General features: G+C 35.4%; 1 protein-coding gene across 2 annotated transcripts in view; it reads left to right on the top strand.

Moving 5' to 3' along the window:
• LSAMP (limbic system associated membrane protein) overlaps positions 1–20,412 on the top strand; it is an 826,684-nt gene that overhangs the window by 793,715 nt on the left and 12,557 nt on the right. Inside the window, exon 8 of one of the 2 annotated variants that reach the window (XM_007493724.3) lies at positions 13,705–13,737. The exons of the other annotated variant lie outside the window; for it this stretch is intronic. Coding sequence (XP_007493786.1) covers positions 13,705–13,737 — 33 coding nt within the window. The remainder of the gene's footprint in view (positions 1–13,704; positions 13,738–20,412) is intronic. 2 annotated transcript variants of the gene reach the window in all.

Raw genomic sequence — 20,412 nt, 5'->3', positions numbered from 1 at the left:
CTTCCCTTCCTTCCTTCCTTCCTTCCTTCCTTCCTTCCTTCCTCCTTCCTTCCTTCCTTCCTTCCTTCCTTCCTTCCTTCCTTCCTTCCTTCCTTCCTTCCTTCCTTCCTTTCTTTCTTTCTTTTCTTTTCTTTCTTTCTTTCTTTTTCTTTCTTTCTTTCTTTCTTTCTTTCTTTCTTCTTTCTTTCTTTTCTTTCTTTCTTTCTTTCTTTCTTTCTTTCTTTCTTCTTCTCTCATTCTCTCTTTCTCTCTTTCCTTCCTTCCTTCCTTCCTTCCTTCCTTCCTTCCTTCCTTCCTTCCTTCCTTTCCTTCCTTTCTTCCTTTCTTCCTTTCTTCCTTACTTCCTTTCTTCCTTCCTTCCTTCCTTCCTCCTTCCTTTCTTCTTTCTTTCTTTCTTCTTCCTTCCTTCCTTCCTTCTTTTCCTTCTTTCTTTCTCTTTCTTTCTTTCTTTCTTCTTCTTTCTTTCTTTCTTTCTTTCTTTCTTTCTTTCTTCTTTCTTTCTTTCTTTCTTTCTTTCTTTCTTTCTTTCTTTCTTTCTTTCTTTCTTTCTTTCTTTCTTTCTTTCTTTCCTTCCTTCTTTCCTTCCTTCTTTCCTTCCTTCCTTCCTTCCTTCCTTCCTTCCTTCATTCTTTCCTTCCTTCCTTCCTTTCCTTTCCTTCCTTCCTTCCTTCCTTCCTTCCTTCCTTCCTTACTTACTTACTTCCTTCCTTCCTTCCTTTCCTTTCCTTCCTTCCTTCCTTCCTTCCTTCCTTCCTTCTTTCTTTCTTTCTTTCTTTCTTTCTTTCTTTCTTTCTTTCTTTCTTTCACTTTCTTTCTCCCTTTACTTCTCTCCTTCCTACCTTCCTTTCCTTTCTTTTATTTTCCTTGTCTTTTATGGTATTTACATGAACTCATACCAATGAACTAAAAAGTGATCAGCCAGAGAATCTGATGGATAACTCAGGAGTGATTATCCTTTGTCTCTGTATAAAAGATTCCTTTAGCAATTTGGTGACACCTATGGACCCCTTCTTAGAATAATGCCTTCAAATGCACAAAATATAATATATAAGTTTAAAGGAAACTGATTGTGTGGAAATTCATTTATCAGGAAATTTCATTTAAATCCAGGGATTCCAGGTTAAATACTCCTAGAAGTGATGCTAAATTTTTCTGATTTTTTTTCACTTAGTTGGCTTTTTTACTACTTTTTAAAAAATAATAATTTAATACAGAATCCTAGAAAACTTGAGTCCAGTAGGATGTCAGCTTGTTGAGAAACTGTTTTTGTTTTGTCTTGTGCTATATCCAGAACTTGACAATTCTTTGTACTTAGCAGGCACTTAAAAAATGCTTGCTTGGGGGGGGGGTGCAGCTGGGTAGCTCAGTGGACTGAGAGCCTGCTCTAGAGATGGGAGGTCCTGGGTTCAAATCTGGCCTCAGCCACTTCCTAGCTGTGTGACCCTGGGCAAGTCACTTGACCCCCATTGCCTAGCCCTTACCACTCTTCTGCCTTGGAACCAATGCATAGTATTGACTCCAAGATAGAAGGTAAGGGTTTAAAAAAGAATTCTTGCTTGCTTTACCACTTAATATTCAAAGCTGACCCTAGTCTTTCTGAAGACAATGATCAATAATAATCTGATCTTGCAGACTTGTATTGATCTTTGTTGTTAACTGCATTTTGATTATTATTGCTATTATTACTGCTGATAGTTGTCATTTCAAAGTTCCTTGTTTAAATAGAATTATTGAATCAAAGGTCCAGAACTGGAAGAGAACTCAGAGGCCATCTACTTCAATCTTCTCATTTTACAAATATGAAAACTTTTTTGCTGAGGGAGATTGTTAATTGTCCAGGATCAGGCAAATAATAATCATTAGAGAGATTCAAACTTAAATCCTCTCTCTCCATAACCAGTGATCTTTCCATTGCATCAAATTACCTCTATAAGTAGAAATTCATTAGGATGCTACATGTTAAATCTCCTAATGAATTCAGAATTCACATAGCAAGCAGCAATTCAATTTGGCTGTATTCAATATATTTGTATATGTGTGTATATGTATGTATATGTGTATAGAGGGTGTGTGTGTATAGAAATAGGACACAAAGCTGGAAATATCGGTTGTCCTCAAATCAATCAGTCCATAAGTGTCTATTAACTACCTACTGTAGTTAGTGTGAGTTTTAGATTAAGGAATATGAACTTAATTCAGTTGGCAGTGAAGTGCCATTGAGATTTGTTTGTTTTAGAAAAGGACTTCTTTGGTCAGTTATGCTAAAGAAAGATTAATCTGTCATAATCATTCCTAGTGAACCGGAAGACAAAAGACTAGAAATAAGGATGCAAATTGGCAGGTTATTGAAATTGTCCAAATGAGAGGTAATCAGCAAAAATCAACATGGTGGTAAGAATGGAAAAGAGGTGACAAGTCAGAGGCATTTCAGAGACAGACAGAATTGATGGAAATTTGATAGGGGTTACATATAAAAATCAAAAGAAAAAAATGGAAATTAACTCTGAGGATGTAAGCATGTATACCTGTGAAAATGACAGTGAATAGAAACAAGAGTCATGAAAGGGTTGTAGTTTAGAGGAAAAGAAAATGAGTTTAGGACAGGCTCAGTTTGTGATGTTGGTAGGACCTCTAGATCGCAATGGGGAATTGGAACTAAAGGGAAAGGTTAAAGTAACTAGATGACATAATGATTTCAGCCCTGGACCTGAAGTCATAAAGAGCTGCATTCAGACACTGCTTTGGTGATTTACACTAGCTGTGGGAACAAGGACAAACCACTTAATCCCTCTTGACCCCAGTTTCCTCATCTGTAAAACAAAAGTGATAAGAGTGCCTCCTTTAGCAAGGTTGTTGTAAATATTAAATGAGATAATGCACTTAAAGTGCTTTGAAAATCTTCAAGCACTATTTAAATGGTAGTTATTATCAAAACCAGAAAGAAAGATTTGGGAGTTCTGTAAAATTGGTATTTTGAAGCCATGATCTGGATCAGCTCACAAAAAAATGTAGAGAAAGAAGGCCAAAGGCTGAGCCATGAGGAATGTTGACATTTAGATGATGTGAGGAAGAAGATCCATTGATGAAAACAGAGAAGTCATTAGAGAGGAGGGGGAATGGTGAGTCCTTAAGAAAAATGATTGTTTCCTTTTTCATCATATCCCCAGTGCTTAGCACACAATGTTTTGCTCATAACTGGTGCTTAATAAATACTTATTGGATTAGATTGTTTGAATTGAATCAGAATAGTGTTCTGTCATGTTAATTAATAGAGGACAATATTTCAAGTTAAATAGCTCCATGAAACTATGAGCTAAGCTGCACAGGATTGCTCAAGACAGACAGGTCATAGTGGAGAGCTCTGACAAAAGGTCAGAGAAGGAAGTTCACTGGAGAAGGAAATGGCAAACCACTTAAGCATCTTTGTCAAGAAACACCCTAGACAGTATTAAAATACTAGAGATGATGACATTGCGAGATGAGTCCCTCTAGTTGGAAGGGCCTGGCATGCCGTGGTCTATGGGGCTAAGAAGAGTCAGATACAACTGAACGCCTGAACACGGGCCAATTTTTTCTTTAGAAGGATTAGAGAAGGTAAAGACATAGAATTGCTGATGAGAAAGTCACTGAGTGCTTCAACAGAAAAATTTTAGTACAGACTAGGCAAACTAAGTGGATTTGAGAAGTGCATGGGTTTCAATGTAGAAGCAAAAAAATTAAATTTTTCCTAATGTCACTTAGGGGAAGGAAAGAGAGGGGCTATAACTTGAAGTTTGGTAGGGTAAAGAAAAAGTTGTATTGATTTTTCCAAGAACAGTGGAGGTCTAGAATGTTTGTGAGGTGTTCCAAGGAAAGATGCTACAAGAAAGGAAGAGATGGAAGATGGAAGAAAGGAAAGTGTTAACCCAAGGGAAAAGATCCTGAAGGAAGTGAAACATGTGAGGTCAAGGATCTAGGGAGAAAATATAAGCAAGAGGAATAAATTCTTCCTCTGAAACAATAAATCACCAATAAAAGATTATTTTATAAATTTTGAAATGCTGACCCAGTAAAGAAGTAAAAAGCGAAAGTCTGTGAAATTTAAGTAAACTCTTCACATCTTTGACTTTGAGTCAATCATCAAACTTCTAAAATTAATTACTTAGTGCTCTTCAGTTCTAAAATAAAGAGATAACCATGGTTTTTGAAAGTAGAAAAAAAAAGGATTTATGTTTAAGGATGTTAAATGGATATATATTTAGGGAATTTAATCCACTCATGTACCAAATTGAATATTTTGAATCTCAAGGCATGATTCTAGCCTGTATGATGGATCTTGTCCGTTTTCCCTAGCTATTATATCTTTGAATACTTGGACCTGTCTCTGGAACAGTTCATAAAGTGTCATATTGCTCTGAAAGAGGAAATCTTATAAGAATGAAGTTGAGCTTTCCTTACAATTTGAGTTTTTTGAGCTCCCAAATGGGCACAATATAAATTCCATGATCCCTGTAATAACACAATATCAGAAGTATGTTTAGCATGAATATAGACTGAAGCAGCTTTGAAGAAAACAGAGAACACAAGGCTTTCCCTTTCTGTTTGGCAAAAAAGAAGAAAAAAATTACTGATAAGTAGAAGCTGCTAATCTTTAAAGTCTAAGTAGAAAAACTTGGTAGAGAGAAATTAATAATTTTCAAAAAGTGACCATAAAAAAGGAAATTAACAATATTCTTCCTTCTTAATCCACCATATAAAAGATAATAGAGGTTTCATTTTTGGAAGACCTGGCAGAGTTACTAGCCTAGAAACAGAACTTCCTACATGAAAATGGGTGTGAGTTCAAACTTGCACCCATTCTATAGCAGCAAAGACACATTTTCTGTTTCCTTATATGATTTTCTTTACTGTTTTGAGGCTAACTTTTTCTTTCCTTTCCCATCTTTCTTGGTTGACATCTAGCTTGAAGGTAGAAGTCCAGCAATGTCTTGATTTCCTAGAAAGGAAAAAAATAGAGAAAAGGCCCCCAAGAAATAGGGAAAAAGTGGAAATGCAAGCAGAGAATCAATTTTTTTCTCTGATGACCTTTAGGGAAAGAAAAGAGAGAGGGCTATAACTGCACTGTGTACCCCAAACAGAAAGAACAACCTAGTTATAATAAGTCCTTCTGTGTAACATTTTCAAAGCCTGTTATTATTGTTAAACTTCACTCAGCCATTTTTCATAAATCATTTGGGACTTTAGCTACCCCCTCGCCCTTAAATCTGTTATTGGCCCTTTGGTCAGTCTGTATGGTGTATATTGCTATCTAAGCCAAATGATCTATTTAATCCATTAAATCTGTAAAATTTTTGATTGTGAGCTGTGTAAATAAAGAAGCACTAAGAGAATTAAATCCTGAAAACTCATATAGAGGAAATTTTTTAAAAGAGTAGTACTTGCTAGACAAAACAAAATGACAATGGCATATTAATTTTATTTGAGAATAAATAAAATCATAATCATCATAGCTAACATGTATTAAGCACCTACTACATACCAGGTATTGTGCTATGCACTTGACAAATACTACCTGATTTGATCCTTATAATATCTGTGGAAAACAGGTTTTATTATTTCTCCCATTTTAAGATTAGAAAACTGAGGCAGGAATTAAATGACTTATCTAGGGTCACACAAGTAGAGTGTCCATGACCAGCTTTCAAATCAAATCTTCTTGTGTCCAGTACTTGTGCTAAATACACTTTGCCTCCTAACTGCATTGGTTAGAAGAAGAGCTAGTGGACTATTCTTCTATGATTTTTGTATCAAAATATAGTTATTTCAATAATAGAAAAAGTTTTTCAAAAGAATATAGTAAAATTTTATTTATGGAAGGATTAAACTTTGTTAACAAAGTTAAAAATAAAATAACTCATGTCACATCGGGACTAGACTTGGAGACAGACGCAGACAACTCTGAAATAGAAGATATTTTCTTTTTCTAAGACACTGTTTACCTTAACTAAGGACTGTGGAAAGTTAAAAAGCATGGCATTTATGCTTAAGTAAGCACCTTAAAATTCAGTCAGTTAGCCAAATGACACAAATTCCAAAGCTCTAAAATTGGCCTGGAGAGGATTCTAGTCAACATTTGAAGGGCAGTGGAAAAATCTCTGCTCCATGAAAATTGTTGCTTATTTCATTTTCTCTGCCATTTAGAAGTCAAATGGAAAAGGAGCCAGTGGAAGCCAGATTTGATCTTAGGTCTAAAAAATGTCCTAAATGAAAAAAAAGTGGGTATGAGGGGCATGTAAATATTCCTAATCAGCAAGTTATTGGTAATCTTACAGGACAGAATACACTTAAAACACTTTCTTTTATTTAGCATGCCATGGGATCTAACACTGGGAGTTCATATCATCCCTGGACTTTCTACCCTTAAAGTATAGATTCTCTTCTGTGGCCTCTTCTTCTCATTGTCTGCTTCATCTGAGAACTATTTTTTTTACTCTTCCCCCCTCCCATTACATGTGGAAACAATTTTTAGCAATTGTTATCTGACATTTTGTAATTCAGATTCTCTCCCTTCCTTTCCCTTCATCCTCCTCCCTTACACAGTAAATAGATTAATATAGGTTATACTTAGTGCTGTCCTGCAATGCATATTTCCTTATTCATCATGCTATGAAAGAAGACACATATTACACATCAAGAAAAAGCCTCATGAATGAAATAAAGAGAAAAGTGGAATGTTCTGGCCTGAACTCAGACTCCAACAGTTAGTTCCTTCTTTGGCACTGGATAGTATCTATTTTTCATCTTGAGTCCCTTGAGATTATCTTGGAACCTTGCATTGCTGGTTACAGTTTAGTCCTTCTCAGTTGATCATCATACAATATTTCTGTTCCTGTATACATTGTTCCCCTGTTTCTGCTCACTTCACTTTGCATCAATTCATATAAGTCTTTCCAGGTTTTTCTGAACTCATCCTATCTATCATTTCTTATAGTACAACCATATTCCATTACAACCATTTCCACAACTTATTCAGCCATTGCCCAATTGATGAATACCCCCTCAGTTTCTAGTTCTTTGCCACCACAAAAAAAGGGCTACTATAACTATTTTTTGTACAAGTAGATCCTTTCCTCCATCTTTGATCTCTTTGGGATATAGATGCCATAGTGGTATTGCTGGGTCAAAAGTTATGTATAGTTTTATGGTCCTTTGGGCATAGAGATCCTCAGTTTTAAAGAGGAGACCTAGCCCAGCCCTTTCTTTATCACTTGCTAGTCTCTATTCTAGATTCTTGACTTTCTCTACCACATATCCTTTTCCTTCTTGTCCTTTTCAATTTGCTTTTATGTAATACCTTCTCCTATTAGAATGTAAGCTTCTCAGGGGCAGCTGGGTAGCTCAGTGGATTGAGATCCACATCTAGAGAGGAGAGGTCCTGCATTTAAACATGGCCTCAGACACTTCCCAGCTGTGTGACACTGGGCAAGTCACTTAACCCCCATTCCTAGCCCTTACCACTTGTCTGCCTTGGAACCAATACACAATATTGATCCTAAGATGGAAGGCAAGAGGTTTAAAAAAATAGAATGTAAGCTTCCCAAAGGTAAGGACTCCTTTTTGGACTTGTATTTGTATTCCCAATGCTTAGTTAAATATCTGGCACATAGTAAGCCCTTAAAATGCTCATTGACTGATATAAGTTAAAGAGACAAATCATTCTCTTGGATATTATATACAAGGCAGATGGCTGAGGACCTCTTAGTGGGTAGATTGTGTTTTATTCATCTCTGTATCTAGAAAACATAGTTTAGTCTTTGGTACTATATGCCAGACTGAAGTCAGGAACAGTGGAAAGAGGGAAGGGTTTTTAGAGTCATAGCACCTAGATTTGAATCTGAGTTTTGCTCCTTTTCATCTACTTTTGTGGTCCAGTTTCCTCATCTGAAAAATTAAAGCACCGGATGAGATTGCATCTAATATGCTTTCTAGCTCTGTTCCTAAGATTCTAAATAATAAATTGTATTGAACTCAACTGAAGTTATAAATGAAGAGGAATCACTTTTTTTTTAAACCCTTACCTTCCGTCTTGGAGTCAATCCTGTGTATTGGCTCCAAGGCAGAAGAGTGGTAAGGGCTAGGCAATGGGGGTCAAGTGACTTGCCCAGGGTCACACAGCTAGGAAGTGGCTGAGGCCAGATTTGAACCTAGGACCTGGGGTCTCTAGGCCTGGTTCTCAATCCACTGAGCTACCCAGCTGCCCCCAAGAGGAATCACTTTTGAAGAGAAAACATTGGTTTAATTTTCTCAGAGCAACGTGCTTTGATTCTTCATCATCTCCAGATGAACAAAGATCAAATCTTGAGGCAGGAGCTGGAGTAGATAATTCACCTAAAGAACAGTATTGGAGGTATAATAAAAGGATTGTTTCCTGTTTATTGTCTTGGATATGCCTGTTTATCAGTTCTTTGGATGAAGTCATAAAAAATAAAGAAAGAGAGATGACATCTGTCTACTACTTTAATTTTTCCTATTCAATTATTATTGACTTCAATTTTATTTCAATCAATTCATTTTGATTTGATTCAATTCTATCAGTTGATTTCAATCAATATAAATGATTGATTAATTATTATTTTAATTGAAATTGTCTTAGTGAAGAGCCTATGGACCAAACCCTGAATCTATATGGAGTGATGAGATTAATCTGTATGTTCTCCAAAACCAAGTGTCTACTCATAGAAAAATTCCCTCATCCTACTAGAAATACACTGGTGAAGAGAGCAAAAGAGATAGACTAGCCTGTGTAGAATGATCATTTGAAAGTCTCCTGTCCATTGTGGACTTAAAATGTGGTAAATGAAACAGCAACCCATAGTGAAAAGAACTGGATTCAAATCTTGCTTCTGATGATTCCAACCCATGGAACCTTGGGAAGGGTACACAATTTGCTTGGATGTCAGTTTCCTGATCTGTAAAATGAAGAGGTTAGATTAGAAAGTCTTTAGACCCCTTTTCTCAGTGTAAATGTGTATCATTCAGGGATACATTATTGGGTGAGTGAAATGTAAGTAGCCTTTGAAGATGGCCAGGAAAGGAAAAGAACCTGAGGCATGCCAAATAAGACCGTCAACTTATGTGACACGTTTTCTTTTTTGGTATTTATCTGATCAAAGAAATTGGTATTCAGCAGATCTGTTCCGCGGACTTTCACTATAATATCTCAGAAAAAAAAAATCTCTGCTTCAGCGAACTCTGCAGACAAAGCTCACCTTCTCCACAAAGACTAGTATTCCTTGTCCTGGAAGAAAGGAGGGATTGTCTTCCTTTGTGAAGAGTTGAAAATCTTCCTATCTAAAAACAAAACTTTCTGCTGGCCCTGAGGAAGTTTTGTTTTGTATTGTTTTCCCCGCTTCTGACAGTTGAGACGCCTGTCTTTGCCTCCATCGCCACCTTGTGGAGGAATGTAACTAATTCACATGTGGCCACATGAAGCTATTTCTCAGTTTTACCACAAGATGGCAGCACAGAACCAGGCTTTGACAAAATTTAGGCAGAGAATAAAAAGAGGGCCAAAGGATTCAATTAGCATTTCTTTTGTCCAAGGGAAAATATTCTGTTCAGCAGAGAAAGGTGGGATACTGTGACAATAGGAGCAGTCCTATGAAATAAACATTCCATCTTTTCCAGGGGAAAATTAAAGCCCCAAATGATCTGATTTTGAGCATTTCTCAAAATAAATTAAGAATCAAAATAGCACCACAATCTACTCCAGGAAATTCAGCCTTAGGAACACCTCATTTGTTCTATATTTGGATAAAAGAAATATATAATTATTATATCCTAATATTATATAACATATAATATTCATTAATTAGTATATATGTATATAATATATTATTTGTTACCCTTGCCAATCATTTCTCTCTGTATTAGAATGACCTCTACTCTGTCAGTTAATTGCTTTTCTGGATTCATGGTTTCTTTTTTTTAATATATTCCGCTTTGCCCTTTCCTATTCTTTGAAATGATCTCCCCCCTCCCCCTTTTTAATGATAGCTGACATGACTTTGTTGTGGTATTTGTTTCTTCTTTTCTGCATTTTGAAATTCAAATTCTGGCTTGTAACTTCTCTCTTGGAGAGGATGCCTCAAAGAAATCAGGACAGCTCATCTTCTGTGGTTATATTAACTACCCCTAAATACAAACAAAGCCAAAATAAATACCTTATACATTTTAGGACAACATGGTGCAATGGAAAGACTGGACCTAGAATCAGAAGACTTAGTATTTCCTTCTGGTTGGTCACAAACTAGATGAGTGACGTTGAACAGATGATGTCATGAGTCCTCGGGTCCTTGCCTCCTCTTTTCTAAAATAAGTCAGGCTCCTGGGTAGAGTAATAAACTTCAGATGAGTTAGAATCCTTCCTCAGATATTTACTGTCTGTGTGACCCTGGGCAAGTCATTTAACTTTTCTATTTCTTGGTTTCCTCATTTATAGAAAGGCCAAATGAAAGGTTCTGATACTGTTGATGCCTATTCATGTACATTTATCAAAATCCACTAATGAATGTTACTTCATTATGAACAAAGAATCTTAGATTCATTGAAAGAGACAGCTATGCAACAGACTTCCAGGTACCATAGTCTAATCCCTGCCATAGCCCAAGAGTAGTCATGCTGTCTAAACCAATTCCTCCAAATGATTATCTATCTTTGTGGTTCCCAAAATGTGGCTTAGAACTCAGCCAACTTGTATTTATGTTAAGACCTGTGTGCAGAAACTGTCTAATTTGCATTTGGCAGACAGGACCTAGACAAGTCAGAGAAAAGCTTTTTTTCCCTGGCTTGAAACAATGAAGTTAATTTTTAAAGTATTCTTTTTAAATTCAGCAACAGTTAAACCAATGGAACAATTTATTTTAAAATTGAAATTTAAAAAAAAAAACCTTACAATAAAGGAAGCTGTTTTTAAGTTCAACTCCACTCTCTCCCCCCCAATTTGAAAAAAAATATCATCTGAAAATTTTAAAATAAGTCATTTTCCCCACATGGGTTTTTAACATTAACCAGGTGGCTGAGCCCTGAGCTATATATATTTATATTTATTTTTAAGTTATTTTTTCATTCTGTTAAAATAATTAATATTTTTGAAAAAACAGAATCGGTATGAGCCACTGGTTGACCTGTAAATTGACTGGACTCCCAAGATGGACCTTAGTATGTATGGAGAGTGATGAAGAAGAATAGTCCTGGGAACTGGCAGACATGGAGAGCTTAACCACTATATTTATTCATATTTTTAAACATTCCTGATTTTAATGGCTGGTCCAATTGGCATAGATCACAACCCGTTCATGACTGAATTGTTTTTCATGAGTTGTTATGGCCCAAATTTTCATCTCTTGATAGCTAACCAAAAAGGTACTAAGATTTGATGACAACTTAGAACCAGTCCCTGAAGGACGGATCTATACTATACCATTGGTTCTGTTCTTGAAATCTGAACAATTTGGTAGTTTTCATGCCATGGATATATAGATCTGGAGACTGTCATCATCTCAGAGAGGTTCATAAGAGTAAGGGGTCAGGAGAGGGTTCCCTCTATTATACAATGAAAAACAGCAAGTCTGATCCTTGTGGTAGATAGGGGAATAACATTTCACATGAGGCTAGCGTGATGATAAGGGCAGGAAATTAACATTTATGAAGCTTAGGCACCATGCTGCATACTTTTAAAAAATCTCATTTTAATTTTTATCCCTGTGACAAACAAAACAAAGCAAAGCAAAACTGAAGTAGGAAGAGTTTAGGACTTGCCTAGGGTTACACATCTAGTAAATGTCTAAGGGTGGATTTGAACGCATATCTTCCTGACTATAGGTACAACAATTTTTCCATTATGCTCCTAGCTTCCTCTATATAACATTTATAAATAATATAGACTCTGTTCAAACTGTCTTTGGGCTGGGAATTCTGCAAACACTTTGTGATTACCTGAAATCCACAATAATTTCATCCAGTAGAATTTTTAGTACTGTACAGTCTACATATATGAACCACGAATGGTTCCTCAGTTTAAGGAAATTATATTTACATCCAATGATAAGTAAATATCCCCAAATAATTTCCTGTTCATATTAATTTTGCTGCAGTTGAACTTAAGTCAGTCAATAAAGGTAAGATGGTTGAAGCACCGCTAATCAAAGATGGGGCATAGGAATGGTAGGTTGTTTACCAATTAATCTCTAATGGTGACCTCCTATAAATTACATGTTGAAAATCAGTGTGCATGTAGGACTGAGAAGAAGAGGTGGGGAGAGAACAACATGGTGCCCTAGGAAAAGCAATCACCATTTCTGGAGACCCATTACCTTCTATAACATGACAGAGAATAAAAGTATTTGTAATCTCTGATCATATAAGATGGATTTTATCCCATGGATAAGTGAGGAAGCATGGTCGGCACATTTTTATTTCCCCTTTGTTTTTAACCTCTTGTCAACTCTAGTATTTTTGAGTCTTCCATGATCTTTTTTCGTGGGCAATTAGATCCCAAGACTTTGGTGATAATAAAGACAAGTCCTTAGCTCAACACAGAAGAAAAACCCTTTCTTATAGAAGTTTAGAATTCATCTTACACCTGAAAAATCACACTCAAATATCTCTTTGAAGTGGAACGAACCTTGCAGGAATTAAGTCCAATGAATATCAGCTATATCAACTCCAATTTAAGTGGAATGAGAAATCTGATCAAATAGATCTATATGCAAATACAACTGAGTTTTTAACTGACATTTTCTTTTCCTTTAAAAAATTTTCTTTTAATTAACAAAGTCTCACCTTCCCACTTCCTCCCACTTTAACTCATCCTCCACAATAAAAAATAGATGAAAAGTAAAACCCATTACAAACATGCATAGTTAATCAAAACAAACTTCCATATTGACAATGTCCAGAAATTGTTTGTTTTCTTTGACACATAAGAATCTCTCTGTCAGGGGTTGGTTAACATGCTTTCTCATTACTTCTCTAGAATCACAACTGGTTATTATACTAATAATAGTTCAGCACAATATTATATTATTCAGTCAGATTTAAATACCACAACTTGTTCATCCATTCTCCAACTCATGGGCACCCTTTCAGATTCCCATATTTGCCACTGTCAAAAAGATATATTAATTTTTATAATCCTTAGAATTTTTATTTGTTTTTGCTTAACACCAATCTATATACCCTCCTTCTATTTCCATTTTCTGTAACACTTTTTTACCTGAAATTATAGATTTCATCTTTTTAGTCAATAAGGATAGGGTCAACGGTCCTACTGGAATATCTTATGGTCACATGCATTTTTTTTACATTATGTCAAATTTCTTACATTTTATATTTTACATTTGAACAAATAGAAATCAAAGACCCTTTTAAATCATTCATATCCTATGCAATCCATGAGTATGAATTTTATATATCATATGTATTTCAAGGGGGATTCTTCAGTTTCATGGCATTTGCTCCAACAAATCAGAATCTCATTGCCTATCCTTTTCTTTGAATCACTAAAGACTTCCAAACTATATCATCTCTTCCTATCTGAACTAGCTTTCTACTTTTTTTCTCTCTTTGCAGTAGAGTACCAAACTTGTTCCCTAACTAACCCAGATTGAAAAAGATTTTGGTTTTTGTTTTGTTTCTTGTTGTATTAAATATTTCTTTTTTTAGAAATTGGCACCACCGTGCACTTCAAGCAAAAAGGTATGATGTCTTCCTCTGTTAACTCTTCTGTTTTTGTGTTATGTTTATGATTCTACAGTGAATGTGCCCTCAGAATGTTGAGGGTTTTTAATTTAATATTTCCACTCCTAATATTAGTATTCCAGTGACAAATTTGCTTCTGTTTTTCTAATGTTGTATAAATATATCTTGTTCATGGGAATTCTATTTCAATTGATGAGCTTTGTTCAAATGTCCAAATAAATCTCCATTGAATATCCTCTCTGTTTATATAGACCACAAATCATCTCTGCCTACCCTTTGTTTTGTTCCCTGATTTTAAAAAATCTGCAGCATTGAAAAATCCACTTAGCCCTCTTCCCTCACCCCTTCCCCTAACATTTTTTGGCTCATGTAAAATTCTTTTAAAATCACATGATTGGAGACTCTCAAAGTTCCAAACATGTACCAACCCCATGAGAGAAGGGAAACCATTTTCAGGCTATCTTTTTATATTATTCAAAGAAATATATATATATATATATATATATATATATATATATATATATATATATATATATATATATATAAATTAGGGGAGAATAAAGCAAAATCTCTTACAATGAATTATGTGAGCCACTCATAGCCTGTAAGCTAAGACTCTCATGGGGGGATTCTGTTTATTCCCAGAAGTCTCCATCAATAGTCCAAGGAAGATCAAATGGGTTGGTCCTGCTCTATCTATTCTACCATCAAATCATCAACAATGCCGAAATGGCCTTAAAGAAGGCTGCACTGTTAGAGGACAGGCAGCAGGTGGCACCAAAGCCTAGCAAGTCCCTGTATACTCTCCATGCTCTTTTAATGTTTTATTGATACTTTTTTTACATCATTTTTGCTTCTCTGCCCCATCTCCCTTGCAACAGATAAGAATCTTTATGAAAAATAAATCACCACATTGACTTTGTCTGGAAAACAATTCCAGGAATACAGTCAATGTGATAGGGTTGGTATTAAAAGGGGAATGCAAAACATAGGAATAGGCAAGAGAAAACAAAAGAGTCACCATTCAGGGACTGAGGAGGTTTTATGGCAGTACTCAGCAGTTGTTGCCTGGTATGCTGTGCAGGGTTGTGTCTTGTTTACTTTTCATTTACTTGGCTGCCCCTTAAAGGGATTAAGTCTTTAGGAAACTGGCTTTGCCCTGTTTCTTGGGTTAAATGGTCTAATTAGAGGAATCAAACTACACTTCAGCATGAATCTGTGATCACTGAGAAAATTCAAGAGAAAAGAAATTGCCAAGGAACACCCTTAGAGATATTTAGAGCCAATGAGCTTAGAAATTTAGAAAGGAGTTAGACACTATCACATAAATATGGGAGCATCCAGAGATTTTCCTCTCTGCCTCTCCAACTGCCTGCTTTTCCTTGTATTTTTAACAGAGATCTTCAAAGGGATGTCAGTGAATTCAGTATTCAGCAAACTAACACGAGATCTTTTTTTCTTTCATTTTCTCTCCTTTTTGTATTATTGCTAACATAGCGAATTTCCATTTAGAGATGTAGTAAGAGCAATAAAGTAAAATCTGAATTACTTATACACAAAGATAGTTGCAAAGCAGAAAAAATACTCATAAATACAAAGAGCAGAATTTCTTTGGTATTAAAAAGATGTGCATTTATAAAAGATATTATTTTTAAATTCCCTTGTTTTGCCCCCTATGGATAGTATTCTCTAAAATTTTTAAATTTAAATTTAAGGGTAAAACTTTACCCTACAAAAACACAACCTTGCCTAATCTTAGTCCTATTCTCTATTGTAGAATGAAAGGACCTATGCACATTAGTTGCTTTAAAATGTATCTTAGAAGATCCCTTAAAGAAATCTATTAGAGTTTCATTAATATAGATACTATTACAATATACCTTCATTGCCAAAACATTTGTTCTGTTTCCTTTAGCTACTTGTTTGTTCCCTTGCATAAGCAACAATATGATTAAAACAAAACCCACCTAATAAAAAAGATCCATTGACTCATTTGTTTGCATTTCATAAAATTATACCATTTCTCAACATGAGGCAGACCCTCAAATATCAAATAATAGAATCCCTGATTTGGCAGGAACCAGAGAAGTCATTTAGTCCAGTTCCTATTTCAATACTTTAAGGATCTGTAATTTTGTTAGAGTAGGTAATCTCTCCACCGACACAGTTTACAACCCTGAATGAGCTTAATAGATATTTTTTGAAAGCCTTAGAGTCTAAGGCCAAAAATATCATTGGCCTCGTGGCCTATTTGGTAAAGAACATTTTTTAACTTAGTCCTGACTGTAAATCACAAACATAAAATGCACCATAGGGCCCATGCTGGAAGATAGTTTAGCTTTATAGAGCCCCACCAGAAGTTGTGCTATTCTGACATATCGGTCAAGAACCTACGGTCATCTCCAGAATTAGAGGCATCTCACATCTGAATAGAAATCCATTTTTCTATGCTATACCCAACAAATTCTCACCCAACCCCTAATTGTAAATCTTCAGTGATAGGGAGCTCACTATTTTTACCAAAAAGTCCACTCTGTATTTGACAGTTCAAATTATTTGAATTTCCCCCCCCTGATATCAATCTGAAGTCAGCCTCTCAATGATTTCATTTTATTTTTCCTAGTTCTTCCAGAGGAGGTAAAAATAAGAGGTATCTTTTATGTAATAAAATATATGATATGATATGATATGATAACTTATTCTATAAAATAAAAGCCATCAGACTTTAGAAGTTTAAAAAAAAACCCATCATATCATCCATGTCTTCTTTTGTCTAAATTAACATTTCCCCATTTTCATGTAACATGCTGGTTTGCCTACTTACCATCTTAGCATTTATCTAGACACATTTTGGTTTGTCAATGTCCTTCCTAAAATATAGGCTCCAAAAATAACAATGCTCCTTTTTTTCTGTCATGTAAAATTATTCTACAAAGCCTCTAATTATTTTCTAGTAAACCAATGAGCATTTCTCTCTTCCATCCAATATTTATACTATCAATTGATTTGGACCCAAGTGTAGGATCTTACCTCTATTCTTAGCAAATATTGTCATCACATGCCTTCCTATAAAGTATGCTAAGAGACATGAAATCTCCTATGGGTTCATTACTCCCTTTTCCCTTAAGAGGAAGTAAGTGGCACACTTGGTGGCCAAATCCACAGTAGGGTCATCATAGTAGTTTCTGCCCATCAAACAAAGCCAACATGCTTTTTGATAGAGATAATTCTTATCTAACACATTAGGTTTCTCTCCCAGCTTTGGGTCATTTTGAAATTTAATAAGCATAAGATCCATTTATTCAAGCTACTGATAAAAATATTGAACAATATAAGAGTAAAGAAAAGTCCCTTGAGTTCTCTATTATAGTCATCTCCCTTTCTTGATCAACTTCAAGTCATTTATCCTACTTTTGACATCAGATTATTTGACCACTTCCAAATCTGCATAATCACTCCACCACATAGCCTATATTTTGCTTATCTTGACCACAAGTGTACTATGGAAATTTTGTCAAATTCCTTGAAAGAACCCAAGTATAAGATTTCTCCATTGTTCGTTTTATTTTTTCTTTTCTACCAAATTAATAATCTTGTCAAAAAAAAGGAGATGATTTTCTGGCCTCATCTTTTTTTTGATGAACTCAGGCTGGGATCTCTTATTGTCACTGTCTAACTTAACATTTTCATAAAACACACCTTAAGTGATGTGTATTTTTTTTTCCAAATGCAGATAGCAACTTACCCTTCTTTCTTAAGAGCATTCCTTCTTAAAAATTCAGGAATTGTGTCTATCTCTAGGCATATTGATATGCACTTTTAACAGTAAAACTAGGCCATATCAAACCACATTATTATTTAACCTTGGGTTTAAATTCCCCCTTGACCATTTCTGTTTTCTCCCTTTATATACAAAGACAATTCTTTGGAAGACAGCTGAGTAACTCTGCCTTCTCTGTCATTCAATGTTATTATCTTGTCTATCTTGAACCAGTGGTCCTATCCCTTCTTTGATATTCCTTTTGCTTCAAACATAGATTTTTAAAAGCTTTTTTGTTGTTGTTTTTAGCTTTCTTTCTTAGTCTCAACTCATTCTGAGCATTTTTTCTAATTATTTTTATAGTACTATGTTATATTTAGTTACCTCACTTTTCTTTCATTTTTTCTTTATTTCTTTTTTATCATCTTTTTAAATTCCTCATGAAAAATTAAATCCCATTTCAAATACATTTTAAACACATCAAGACCAATGATTAATAAAATTAACTTGCTGAAGTTAATTAGCTGTTCTATGTACAGTTTTAGCCATCTACCTTTTCTTTTCAAATATCAGAGTTCCAAAGTTCTGGCCCGGGTCATGTGTACCTTAGTATCTTTGATGCCTACTCTTGTTTTCATAGATATCTATTCAATTCTTACTTCCCATGGATTAGTAGCAAAAGTACTAGACTAAAAACTAGAAGGCTAGGTCCTAGTTTCAATCAATACTAAAAACATAATCTTAGGACAAACCCTTTAACCTAGAATTAAGGGATCCAATAATTTGGGAGGCTGCAATTGACCTTCTCAACCTACCACATTACTTTACAGGTGAATATGCCCAGTAATGTTAAATGACTTAATATTAAGTCATTTAAATCCACTCCATATCTAAAAAGGATGATTTTGAAAGCTCATTGACAAAGTTTCTCTCCCTTGAGAAGGAAATACAACCCAAACCATTTTTGCATAGATGGAATTCATTGGTTATTTTTCATTACACCAAGGTTAAATTTATCTTATTTTGATTTATATCCACTTTTTCTAATTCTGCCTGAGTCAAGCGAAAGAAAAATCAAATCCATTTCCTTCCTTCCTTCCTTCCTTCCTTCCTTCCTTCCTTCCTTCCTTCCTTCCTTCCTTCCTTCCTTCCTTCCTTCCTTCCTTCCTTTCTCTCTGTCTCTCTTTCTCTCTGTGTCTCTCTTTCTCTCTCTCTCTCTCTCTCTCTCTCTCTCTCTCTCTCTCTCTCTCTCTCTCTCTCTCTCTCTCTCTCTCTCTTTCTTTTGAAACCCTTACCTTCTTTCTTAAAACCAATCCTATCTATTGGATAAAAGATAGAAGAGTGGAAATGGCTTGGCAATGGGGGTTAAGTGACTTATTTATCCAGGATCACATGAGTTGGGAGAAGCTAAGGTAGATTTGAACACAAGGCCTCCTATCTCTAGGCCTGTCTCTCAGTGTACTGAGTCACCTAGCTGCCACCTCCCAATCCATTTTCTACATGACAACTCAGAAAATACTTGAAGACAGATATCATACTTTCTCTTCTCCAAACTTCAATACACCGATGACATAAAACTGTTTCTTCATCATCCTAATTTCCCTCTTCTGGAAGTTTTTCATTGTTCCCTAGGATTCCTTCTATCTCTCATATTCATCGACAGTGGATATAGCCTAATACAGCATATTAAATGCACTAATATTATGGTTAAAGGCTCAAAGTCTAGTTAACGTTTCTACTTGGAAAAAAAAAGATTTTGCATGTTTGAAAACTATCCTTTAGTTTACCCTTATATACATTAGGTTAATTAATCTAAGGCTTTCTGCTTTGATTAGATCTGTTAATCCATGAAAATGTTTGCAAAGGCTGCTTGTCCTGAAATGTAATAAAGAATTCATCCCCTTTTGTGGAGAGACCAACTTGGGTTCATTTAGAAGACCAGCAGTCCTTCCTCAAACAAACAGTTTTCCTTTGGAATAGAGTATAAATAGAAACCCAAATCATGAACGGGCTACTCAGGCTTTCCTACTGAAATATAACCTAGAATTATACATACACACACACACACACACACACACACACACACACATATATATATATATGTATATGTATATATATATAAATATATATGGCTTCTATATACAAATGCAGAGCTCCATGATGTTTCTATATATATTACCTGTATAATCTGCTGTGAATTCAATTGACTCCCAATAATATGTCAATACTGAGGCAGTTGTGACTCAGTGGTTAAGAGCAATGGCCCTAGAGTCAGGAAGACCTGGGTTCAAATCTGACCTTAGACACTTCCTAGCTATGTAACCCTGGACAAGTCGCTTCACCTTTAAATGCCTGACAAAATGATCCCTAGGAGAAGGAAGTGGCAAGTCATTCCAGTATCCTTGCCAAGAAAAATCCTGGATAGGTATGGTCCATGGGATCAAAAGAGTTCAACGTGACTCAGTGACAAAATATTTCAAGGAGAAATGAGGACTATAAAAACAGACCACACAAGCCCTAAGTTTGTATTATTAATAATTATTATTTCAACATCAGTTATAGAAGATGCACATTCTAAGCACATGCTCAATTTTATTTACAAGTTTTCAATTTTATATTGCACTTTGGAGTTTGCTAAGTTTGTGCTTAATAATAGTCCTATTTGGTACACAGTATGACTGTTACTATCCCTATTTCATGGATGTGGGAAATTAGTCCCTGAGAGTCAAAATGACTTCTTCATAATCACCTAGATAGCCATTAAGTGTCAGAGTTGGGAACAGAATTCAAGTGTCCTCGCTCCCGGTCTAGGACACTTTCCATTAGACTACATCACTCCTCCGATGGTCCTGGGCATTTCACAAGTGTTTCCGATTTTCTTCTTCTCCATTTGCCCTTCCACTTCATCTTTC

The sequence above is a fragment of the Monodelphis domestica genome, chromosome 4, assembly GCF_027887165.1.
Source record: "Monodelphis domestica isolate mMonDom1 chromosome 4, mMonDom1.pri, whole genome shotgun sequence".
NCBI classification, from domain to species: domain Eukaryota; kingdom Metazoa; phylum Chordata; class Mammalia; order Didelphimorphia; family Didelphidae; genus Monodelphis; species Monodelphis domestica.
This window is presented reverse-complemented; position numbering and strand designations above follow the sequence as displayed.